The sequence below is a fragment of the Pithys albifrons genome, chromosome 6, assembly GCF_047495875.1.
Source record: "Pithys albifrons albifrons isolate INPA30051 chromosome 6, PitAlb_v1, whole genome shotgun sequence".
In the NCBI taxonomy this organism is placed as follows: Eukaryota; Metazoa; Chordata; class Aves; order Passeriformes; family Thamnophilidae; genus Pithys; species Pithys albifrons.
The window spans coordinates 175,515-187,320 of record NC_092463.1 but is presented as its reverse complement, the minus strand read 5'-3'; the positions used below and the strand labels follow the sequence as shown (position 1 = coordinate 187,320).

Sequence of the window (11,806 nt, the reverse complement as noted above, 5' to 3'; positions counted from 1 at the left end):
TCATGTGTATGTCCAACTCAAAAACATAATTAGTTTTTTCTCAAGATTTTCACAATGGTTGGATTACTTACTTTGTGGTAAATATTGTAGGAGCTCCTGAATGTATTACCCATTTCTGTATTTATATATATATATATTAGGCACACACAGGAGCTGTGGAATTCAGCTGGCAGTACATGGGCTGTTTCTCTGTTGTCTTCTGACTTGAATACAGTAGCACAGTAGCTTCTAAATATAGAACCTGTCGGAATGACCAAGCACTTTAAGCTGCTGTTTGCCCAGCTCGGTGGGTGTGGGAGGGGAACAGAAAAGCATTCTGGGTGTTAATGGGGTAGATATTAATTGTCCAGTGTCCCTGGAACTGGGAGAGACCAGTCTGCAGTCCTGTAAAGTGAAGACTGTGTTGTGAACAAACCTGGGAAGTGTGAACCAGTTAGTTCATCCAAGTGATTGATTAGTGTGACTAATTAGTTGCCATTGATTGTTCACTGAGGAAGCCACACTCCTGAGTCTGACAGATTTTGTATAACCAGGAAAACATATTATTAAGAAGTTGTGTAACAATTTCAGTTCGGTTTGAAGGAGGGTTTTTGGCCTACCTAGCTCCACTAGTAAATAAATCAATCCCAGCCATTTGACAGCAAATTAACGAGCCTGGTTGTTAAATTAGCAGCAGCTACAGTTGCTTTCCTACAACATACCCTTGCTTTGCTGGTAGTTGGTTTTTAAGGATTCTACACCTGGAAACTTTCTCAGCCTCCCTGTACCTCACCTGGCATTCCAGTCCGTTGAACTTGTAAGATGTGACTTCTGTCCTCTCCTGCTTCTTAGGGGCATTCACAGAGTTTTGCTGTTTCAGGAGGAGGCTGTTGCTGTATTTGTCTGCACAGTGAGCTGCAAAAGCAGGAGCTGATGGGTCAGTCCAGCTGGAGCATTTCATTTATTGTGACATTATTTGGCCAGATACTGTTTGGAATTCAGTGCTTTCAGCACGACAAAGGTACCATCAGATTCAGAACCAGCAGCCCACGGGACACCACAAGGTTTTCTAAAATGGAGGTGGGAGGAGGAGGGAAAAATCAAGTAATCATTGTCAGTTTTTATTTCAATGGGATGCAGTAGGATGGTGAATTGTTGTTGTCTTTTGAGCGTAGAGCTGAATTGTCTTCAGCTGTTTGGTAAAACCTGTGCCCCTGACTGCTTCATATTTAGTGTTGCTGTTATTATTTATAATAATGTTGTCACGACCTGCTCCTGGGAAGGGGACGGGGGTAACCGAGTTTGTTTTTAGTCATTGCCTTTGGGGTGGATTAAAGTGAACCGACACCATATGATCGGTGTTTATTTTAACAATTCCGTATAGTGTGACATAGAAAATAACCTTAGTGGGGGGGAAAAGATGCACAGGGGGAAGAAAGACAGGAGAAGGGTCCAGAACAGCAGGGAAAAGAAGAGATGAGAGAAGGTGAGAATGGAAAGGTTACACAGTCACCGCCCGGGGATCCAGCGTTGCATCTCAACGGTCCTGCGGTCGGCGGGGTCGAAGAACAGAACCCAAATTCCCAAAATCCCCAGTCCATTTTCTACCCTCAGCATGCCCTCTGCACCTCCCTCCGAGGCAGGGGGTTGTTTTCTGCGACCCCCCATATTCGCCGGAGGGCAGGGCAAGGGCTCCTCTTGCCTCTTCAGCCCTGGAGGAAGGGATGGCCCCAACTGCCCATCAGGGGTATAATGCAAAAGTCAAAAGCCTGCCAAGTTTCTTAGAATGCATAAATCATTAACCGTCAGTCTGACAGCACCCAGCCATGTCTGCATTCAATAACAATTTTTCTTTGTCGTTCTCCGTGAAGCTTCACTGAGGGCGGTGATTTTTATATAGTGGACAGGGAGACAGAAGAGGAAAGGAAAGGAAGGGAAGCCCCCCGTGCACGGGATTCCCCCCCTTAAGGAAAACAATTTTATTTCTCTGCTCCGTGAGTGGTAGTGGGGGGGCATTATAGGATTTCAGTAGTTACAATTAAATTTCTTAACATTAATAACACAAATGAACATTAAAAAGTTACAAACATACAGAAATGCTGGAAATTATGCACACGTGACATTAATAAGGTTACAAACACACAAATACTTGCAAAATTATACATTAAAACATAGAGTTACTTGGGAGACAAATGCTTGAAGTTATCAGAAAGCATTGAGTTACTTGGGAGCTGGTGAAAGGCTTTCTTATATTCTCCTTTAGGCCTACGTTTAGTTCTATTTGTTAAATTTAACCAAACATGGTAGGCATTGTTTTTTAAGGCAAAGACAAATGCATGTAATGCATATTTGTTGGATTCCAAATATGCCTAAATACTTGTACTAACTCCCAGGTTACATTTGGTTGAGTTTCTCAATTGAGAGAGTTATTCCAAAAGGACAAAATAAACTTGCATATATCTTACACAATTTTACTAGCAAGTTGTTCATATGAAACAAGCAATTTTGGGAGTAGGGGAACACAAACACAATGTTTGTGGTAGGTTTTTACATATTGAAATTTGTTAGGATCAGAACATTTTCAAGACGAAGCACATGCAAACAACCCAAAAGAAAAATAACCAGCATAACTTTTCAGTCTTGTTGTTACTTCATGTTCTCATAGAACAATGAGAACCAATCATAGCAGCTGTAGAAAGTTTTATCGGTTTCATGTAGTTTTATGTGGTTTCATTTCTTCGTCTGGCAGGTTTCTGTAAAGGAACACATCTGGCCCACTGTGGACCCGTTAAACAGGTTTGTGGTGGGGCTGAGGGGACCCCAGTGTTGGACTGCTGGGGGCAGCTGCCCTCAGGGGGTGATTGATGCTATTCAGTTTCTGATTCACGGTCCTTACTGCTGTATTTTGACTATGTTCTCTGAATGGCCTTGCTTAAATTCTGTTAGTTCTTCAGAGGGATACAGGGGTTTGTTAACATCAACCGGTCTGGGGTATTCCAAATTGATGTAATTCACAATTTTTCATTGCAAGCTTTTAATTTTTTTCTTCCTCATTTTGTAATGTTGAAGCAACAGATTTATTTCCTTTTTCCCCGAACTGCTTCACGTTCATCAGTCGACTGTGGGAGTTCTTTTCCTAATTGCTCCTGTAATTCCTTTATCTGCACCTTAAAAGGGCTCGAGCACTGCAGGGATGGCCCCAACTGCCCATCAGGGGTATAATGCAAAAGTCAAAAGCCCGCAAAGTTTCTTGGAATGCATAAATCATTAACCGTTTCAGTCTCTGACACCCCTGCACCTTCATGCCCTGTGGAACTCTGGCTGGCAATATCCCAGTCTCCCTCCTAGTCTGCATTACCCAGTTACCAGGTGGGGAGCAAGGGAAAAGCAGACATTGCTGCAGCCCAGTATCCTGGCCCATGTTCGTTCTGCAGCCTGCATGTTGTGCTTACATGAGCTGCCACCAGGACAAACAGTTCAGGTACCTTTTGACTCCTGCTCTCTTCTTTTCTTTTTTTTTCAGAAGTGTTTTCTTAACTACTAAGAGAAATTTTTTAAAAGGGAGTTTTCTGTCACCTCTGCTCTGATTGCAGAGGGAGGGAAGTGTAAGTCCTCTTCAGAGGGAATCCAGAGTATTTAATTAATTTGTTAATTTATTATGATTTACTTCATTAATCAAACCAAGGAAAATCTGAAATATATCCTCATTAAATTTAAAACCGTTTCTGCACATTGTCCCTTCTGCCTTGTCATTTCTCAGTGAGTTTCCAGGCTGACAAAACAAAACTCAGGTTAGTTAGAGACATGGTACAGAATTCTCAAGTCTAACTGTGTTCCCTCCTGACTGTTGCTGGTCCTGGTAAGCACTTTGTTAAGTTAGAAAAAATACAAGGTGCTCATAAAGAGATGTTTTGAATCCAGAAAGTATAATTTTGTAGTTCTGCACAACTGAACTGTAATTCCCACTTGTACCCTGATCTCTGGGGTTTTCTTTTTGGTGTAAGTACAAGTTAAAATCTGTGGGGCAACAACTGTGAAAACAATCAGGTTTCTGCTATTTTAGGTTTTCATTCTGTCGGTGACTGTGGGCTAAGAGAGTGAATTGGTTCATCTGGTTGAGTGTTTTAGAGTTTGTTTTGTGAGTGTATGATCCTTGCATACATGTTGCTTCTTGTATGTGTTGACTCAAATCTCTTTTTAGGTATCTAACTCAAATTCTCTTATTAGGGCAAGTGTCGAGATTTTGAAACAATGTTGTGGTTTGAATCCTTTGCTGTTTTACGGCTGTGAAGAGCAGGAGCAAGTGAAAGATGATGCTGATATTTCACTGTTGCCTACCATTGTAGAGCGAGTTGTTCTTCCTAAATTAACAGGTATAGGTTTGGAAAATGGTGGGGAAGGGGTTGTGGAATCTCGTGCTTGTTTGCGCTTTCAGATTTTACTGTTTTGTAAATAAATGAATGATCAATACCTGTATTTGAGTATGTTCAAGGTGGGGTAATTCTTTACTCTCTTACAGTGATTTCAGAAAATATCTGGGATCCTTTTTCTACCACACAGACATGTAGAGTGGTGGCAATTGTACAGAAACCAGTAGGTGGATACCCCTCAGTGGTGAATGCAGAAAACAAAAACACACAAGTGAGTTGGGTTTTTTGCATAAGTTAAGGAATTTGAATATATTTTTACTATACTTAATGCTGGAAAACAGAGGAAGAAAGAGAAGTTTTCAGTTTATTTGATGCTCGGCAGCTTGGTTGTGAACAGTCAAGTATGGTGATAGATTAAGAGAAGGAACTCAGTGAAACCTCCCCAAAATAGATACTGGAGATAAAAAGATACACCAAATGTAAGACTTGTTGGTCTCCAGTTTTGCTTTAAGGGTCTGCTACAAATACTGTGTTTTCTTTCTTAAGATCTCTGCAATCTTTTCAAATGCAGTGCCTGGAAATTGGGTAGTTTTACTTTGCCTTCTGTGAGTACAGCAACTGATGTTAAGAGTTCAGGCTTTAATGGAACCTGTCAAAGTTCAGATGTTTTCATTATTATAGGCTTCTTCCTTTAAGACTGGATGTGTGCTTAAATATGTGTGCCCTTACTGTTGGGCTCACAAATGTTCTTTATTGTTTTAAAAATCAATTTCCGATTTTTAACTACTAAGCAGTGCCTTGGACATCTAAAAATAAAATGATCTGTTTCAGATGCTTTTGAAGGCATTATTGCTAAGAATGAGGAGAACACTAGATGCTGATGTATTCATGCCCTTCTATCCAAAAAAGTAAGTTTACTTTCAACTATGGTGTTAGATTTTCCTTAGCAAGTTGCTGCCTTCTGTCCACAGTTAACAGGGTTTTTCCCAGTGTGGTTCAGTGCCTGGATACAGGACATCTTTTTGTTATCCTCCTGGTAGAATTTAGCAAAGACAAGAAGGATGGAAGGGAGTATTTATGGAAATGAATTGTGTGCTGGAAACCAGCAAATTGCAGACAGAGATGTGGTCTTGGTTGCTCATTAAGAAATCTCTTTACTTTGCAGCATCTTAGAAAACAAGAACTCGGGTCCATATTTGTTTTTCCAACGTCAGTTTTGGTCCTCTGGTAAGGTGAGTAAATACATCTGGTAAATGGTCTGAGACAGTGTAGCAATAAAATACTTCTCAAATTTGTGGAAAAGGGTAGAGGAAGCTGCTGTAATCTCTAAATGAGGATCCTTAGTCTTTGGTAATGCACTGTGAGGGAGACTGTATTCTGAATAGGTTTGCAAGATATTTTAAAATATTAAATATTTTTTAAATGTTCATGTGTTTGATCAACTTTCTGGTTTCAGTAAGTCTTGAAATGCCTATTTTCAGTTATTAGGAAACTTTCTCCAGTGGTATGGGATCCTTTCAAATAAAACTCCAGGAGCTGTCCATAGATGGGCTGCTGAACAGGCACATCCTTATGGCTTTTCAAAACTCAGAGTATGGAGAGGACAGCATGAAGAAGGCTCAAAGTGTAAGTAAAATCAAACAATGTTTAAAATCACAGATTGCAATTAAAGGAAAAATGTGGTTAAAACTTGAAGTTGCCTATGAAATCTCGGGTTTGGTATTTCAAAAGTTGTAGTGTCAGTGAAAAAGAGATTTTGTATTTTTTAACACACAAACTAAAGAAAGAAACTTCTCTGGCTTATACCTGTATTTCGTGTAGGTATTTTGTGGGTTTACACTGCTTGGATTTTGGATACTTTTTTGGCAGTTCTCTCATTTTTTCACTCAGTTGGGTCTTGTCACCTCAATCTCAGCTGGCAGATTTCCCCAATCATGTTACATAGTTTGTAAGAATTTTCTTACATTGTATTTAACTTTCTTTTCCTGTTCTGCCTGGGTAATTGCTTGCTTTCCTAACAGTGGTTCAGTAATCTAAGAGGAGACAAGACTATTTCCCAGCTAGAAAACTCCTGTAGATACCTTGCTCACCTGGCTGATACAATTTACAGACACAGCATTGGTTGCTCTGATGTAGAGAAGAGAAATGCAAGGTAATTACCTTGAGTTAAAGCAATTGCAGTTCTTGTCATTTGTTTTATTTTGCCTGTACATGCAAACATGAGTAACTGTCTCCATCCTGTGGAGTGTCTTTGGAAACTTCTTTAAAAGGAGACTTCCAAAATGTTACCGTGTGGTACATGGGGATATTTTTAAAGTGTCTGGACACAGCACCTCCTGGAAATACTGAAACACTGATGATACCTGTTGTACCACTGCTCAGTGTCACAGACTCTTAAGGGGCTTTGTAGAATGGAAGGAGAGGGACTTTTTATATGGGCAGATCATGTCCACTCAAGGGGCAATGGTTTTAAACTGCAAGAGGAGATATTTAGGTTGGATTTTAGGAAGACATTCTTCCCTGTGAGGGTGGTGAGGCACTGGCACAGGTTGCCCAGGGAAGCTGTGGCTGCCCCATCCTTTTAAGTGTCCAAGGTCAGGTTGGATGGGGCTCGAAGCAACCTGGGCTATGGAAGGTGTCCCTTCCAAACAAAACCACCTTTTATTCTGCCAAATTTTGCAGCTGCTGCATGTGGACTATTTCACCCTGTGAGCCCTGCTGATTCCTGCATAATGGCTTCTGAATTGCAAACTGTCTTTCCTATACATTACAAACCTTCTGATTTCGTTTACACAAGCAGCTGGATGAACTTTTTGGCCTTAGATCCAAGAGTCACTTTGCTCGAGTCCCATAATGAGCTTAATTAGAAGTTCAGATTAGACACATCACTGCTGGCCTGTAATGGTTTGGCAACAGCAACAGCACAGGAATAAAGAATCTTCCAGTCTTGTTATACTCTTGTGTATCAGTGTAGCAATTTGTGTGTGAAGTTCACTGAAATTTTTGAACTCTCTCTTTTGGTAGTCTGTGTCTAGGTTTGAAAGAACCTTTTTTACCAGGTGTAAGTACAAACTTGGTAAAAGTTTGTATTGGGAGAGAAACATGCAGTTAGCCTTATTTTCATAGGAAGTTCTAATTTAATTTCTGTCTTCTGTCCTGCCTTTTCCCAGCATTAAACAAATCTGCTGCTGTTGCCCTAATTAAGCAACTCTAATAAATCTGAGGCAGGAATATTTATGATATGGCTTTCATGATGTAGCCTTCTGTTGGGATATTAATCCATGTCATTGATTGTTCTACCCCTTTACTGACTTCTCCTCCCTCCTTTTAGGGAGCACATCCAGCAGGTCATAAAGTTCCTGGCGAGTACCCGAGCCCTGGATCACGCCGAGACAGTTGCAAATGATCACAATGTGAAAGAGGTAAAGATTTTAATAGAGGGAAAAGAGACTTTTCCCACAACTCATTTTGAGCTTTAAAACCATTCCTGATGTGTAATTTATGTACATATGTAAAGTTTCTTAAACTGTATAGTATTGATCTTTGTTTCAATATGAAGTGCATTCTTATAGACAGCACCCTGAAAAATAAAAATCATTGACTTCATTTAAAACAAAAATGGAATCCCAAGATTTTCATCTTTCCAGAAGCCACCTTTTTCTCCAAGTTTCTCAAAATCTTGTTTACAAGAGTACTTTGTGCCCATGATCAGTAGTCCTGTACTGCTGTTATTTGCTCCATGGTTACATGGCATGTGTATAATATACTTTGTGTAATACACTGTATGCATTTATTTATAACATCATGTTGCTTTCACACTGGGTATAAAGATGTATTGTTGCATTAAGCTTTTCATTTTCTAAAAATTACTTATTTTGACAATAAAATGATCGTACTGTTGGTCAAAGGAACTGGTAAAACATTCAACTGTGTGAAAATTGTGAGCTCAAGAGCACACACATTGGAATGGAACCTGACCTTTAAGAAGCAGCTGGGCTGCACTCCAAGTGGAGCAGGTAAAAAGTGGTTTGCATTCAGAATATCAACTCAGAAGACTGTTTTTCAAAAGGGAACTCCAAACTCAATGCTGAATTCTTTTAATACAGTCAAAGAATGAGAACTTGTGCTGATGGTGCACGTGTAGACGGCAGCACTTCCTGAAGTCCAGACACGTAAGTTGCTCAAATCCACTTTGTGTCCCATTTTGGGGTGGGGGGGTTGTGGTGGTTTTCAGGGTTTTGTTGGTTGGTTTTCTAATGTAATCCATGGAACCTGCTTCTTCAGATTAGTGTGGCTAAAGATGTCAAGAACAATGAAGGTGAAAAAAGCTTGGAAGTATTTATATTTTAGTAAATATTCAAATGTTACATTTCCCACTAAATACCATATAAGAATGTTCTTTTAAAAAAACAAGGATCAAAGGTAAATGTAAAGAAACAAGAAAACATTTTTTAAAAATCTGTTGATTTATATCAGAACAGTAGTGACTTGGTCTTGGGGTCCAAGGCATGGGGCAGCTGTAACAGCCTTGGGTTAAGAACTATTTCCGTTTGTGCCCTAATTATTTTTAGGGGAACTGTTGCAATTTGCATAATGAGTGCCATTTATGCTCATGTGATGGTTTAAATGAGGATGTAAAAACATCCCATGTGTAACATGCACAGTTCCTTTGGACAGCGGACAGTGTTTTTTCTGAACTCTTGGGATTGATGGAGTACGCTCAGAAATGCCTGCTCTGAAAAGTTGTTTCAATAAACTCATCTGGTGAAGGAGTTGTTGGGGCTGCAACTCGGGAAGCTTTGTTCCTTTAGGAAGGGAGCAAAGGCAATTCCGTGGGTGCCGGCCGACTTTCCACATGTCAGCCCAAAAAGCTGCTGGTGCTGGCAGCAAACAGTCTGTGTGGGGGAGGTAAAGGCCGGGCGGCTCCTGCCTGGCACTGCTTGTGGCAGCAATTCATGGGGATGTTCTATTCTGAAGGTCGCGTTTGAATTTTGGAGGTGGGCTCCAGGAAGAAAATGACTATTTTTATTTGGAAATGTCAAAACCAGGATTTTGCTGAAGCTAAAGCAACGAGACCAAGGTAGGAATAGAGTTTTGGGGGAATTTCGGAGCTTTCCTGCCATTCCATTTGGTTTTGGGAAGTTTCATAGCCCGGAGGAGAGGCAGGGATGATGAGCGCCAGGTGTACAGAGGCTCACAAAAGAACTCGTTAGTTTTTAAGCACTGGGCAAAGACCTCAATGTGCGTTCATTGTTCATTGTCTTATCTCAGAAGTTCTTAAGCACCTTTGGAGTTTTAGCAAAACACCGTAAACCCTTGGTAAAACGCCCTGTCTTTTGTCAGAAGAGGGATGAAGGCATTAAAGCCAGACAAAAACAGTCGTTTGCCGCTTGGTCCCTGGGCGTGGTACCTCTAGTTCTCTGTATAGTTCTGTGTAACTTGTGAAGTGTTGTGTCTCCTGTCTTTGTCCTGGCAGAATGGGGGAAAGAGGTCTCCTTGTGTATGACTAATAGCCTAAAGCTTTTGAGATATTTTCGTAAGACAGGACTGAATGCACTTCGAATAAAGTGGTAGGTCTGCAAAAGTATCTTCTGGTGGATAAAACTTTAAAATTTTCTAGTTGTGAAACGTGTTGTTTCATTTTACCTTACACAGCTGTCGTCGCAGAGGAAGTGTTCACATATATTATTCTTAAATAATTTAACACATAAGTAGTCACAGTATGTAAAAGAGTAAGTATTCTTGAAGACATGAGAAAGTCAGCAAGCTGAGAAGCATTTAAGACACTTACACGGATTCTTTACCCGAGTTAGCCCTGGATAACATTTCAGTAGTAGCTGTCGTCCAAAGAAAATGCAGTAAAATACAAGCCAGTCGTGTTTGGAAGTGAGGTACGTTTGTGTTGGTTTGTGCGGGTCCCTGAGAGGGAGATGTGGGCCCTGTGTGCCACTGCGGGCTCTGGGGGGGTCTCTCACAGGACAGGGGGTGCCCGATCCTCAAATAGCACTGGGAATAGCCCTGGGAATGTCACCTCCGTGTCCCTGGGCAGGGCTTGTGGAGAGCTGGGGTTTGGGGAGGGTCCTGCGGGGTGGGGATGTGACTTTTGGGGTGTTTGGGGACACCCAGGCACGGTTCGGGAAGTGGGTCCTAATGGAGGGGGTGTTGGATTTGGGGGCGTCCCAGGATTGGGTTTTGGGTGATCTGTGGCGTGCCCCCAAACAATATGTGGGATGCCCAGATCCGTGGGGTGCCCAGCACAGTCTATGGGGTGCCCACTGGAGTTATAGGATGCCCAGACCATTAAGGTGCCCAGAATGCCCATGGGGTGTCTTATTATTTAGGAGGTGCCCATTAGAGTTTTGGGGTTACCCCAAACCATATATGGGGTGCCCCAGCACATTCTGTGGGGTGCCTGAGAGAGTTGTGGGGTGCCTGTTTGAGTTATGGGGTTCCCAGCACTATGGAGTGACCATTTGAGTTACAGGGTGCCCAGACCCACGGGGTACCCCAGAAAATTTATGGGTGAGTATGGAGGGGACCCCATGGGGGGTCTGCGGGGGAACCCCACGGGTTTGTATGGGGGGAACACTGCGGAGAAGTCTGTGGGGACTTCATGGATGGGAGAGGACGACACTTAAAGGGGCTGTGGGGAAAATCGCACGGGTGGGACTGTGATTTAAAGAAAATCTAGATATTAATGGTAAAGCAAAATTTTATTACAGCTTGCCCATGGCTGGAGTCACGCAGGGAGCTCATGCCTAAACAAAGTACGTGTCTACCGTGTACAAAAATGGGGTGATTTTTATACAGGTGGTTTCAAATATCTATTACAGACAGTTATTTGTTTAACACAGATTTTCTAATATAAGAATTTTATAGAAGATAATTTAAACAAAAGCTGTTCGGACTGCCCATTTACCCAGGTTTCTGCCCTCCTGCTGTGTTGACGAGGTGTTAACAGCCTTCTCTTATCAGCTCTTTATTCAAGCAAGCCAACTGAATCCAATTCCAATCCACCTAATTCCCTTCCATCCAAACCCTTTCTACCCCACCCATTCGACCCCATCCCATCCCAATCCCATCCCACCCCATCTCATTCGACCCCACCCCACCCCATTCCATCCTATCCCAAGCCCATCCCCATTGTCCCAGCCCCACTATCCCAATCCCACTGTCCCCCGGCTGCACGGGCAGTCGGTCCCTGTGCCGCGCTCGCGCTGCCAGCGCCTGGCCGGGGGGTCCCGCGCCTTCCCCCGCATCCACATCCTCTCCCGCGCCCGGAGCCGCACCGCGGTGAGTGCGGACAGGGGACGGGACCGGGGACAGGGGACGGGACCGGGGACAGGAAAAGAGAGAGGGGCAGTGGGTGCGATAGAGGGGACAGAGGAGATACAAGGGGTGAGAGTGGCTGGTGGGACAGAGAGGACGGGGGGACGGAAAAGTGTGATAGAGGGGAA

At 42.4% G+C, this 11,806-nt stretch overlaps 1 protein-coding gene across 1 annotated transcript; it reads left to right on the top strand.

Annotated features, from left to right (window-relative positions):
• Positions 1 to 249: 249 nt before the first annotated feature.
• On the top strand, positions 250 to 11,202 carry LOC139673015 (PAX3- and PAX7-binding protein 1-like). Its single transcript, XM_071557895.1, has 14 exons — positions 250 to 290; positions 964 to 1,000; positions 2,729 to 2,775; positions 4,207 to 4,352; positions 4,499 to 4,620; positions 5,181 to 5,257; positions 5,515 to 5,581; positions 5,831 to 5,975; positions 7,681 to 7,771; positions 8,258 to 8,365; positions 8,456 to 8,521; positions 9,327 to 9,429; positions 10,005 to 10,240; positions 11,072 to 11,202. The coding sequence occupies exons 1-9, from the start codon at positions 250 to 252 to the stop codon at positions 7,701 to 7,703; spliced, it is 705 nt and encodes a 234-aa protein (XP_071413996.1). The 3' UTR covers positions 7,704 to 7,771; positions 8,258 to 8,365; positions 8,456 to 8,521; positions 9,327 to 9,429; positions 10,005 to 10,240; positions 11,072 to 11,202.
• The last annotated feature ends 604 nt before the right edge of the window (positions 11,203 to 11,806 follow it).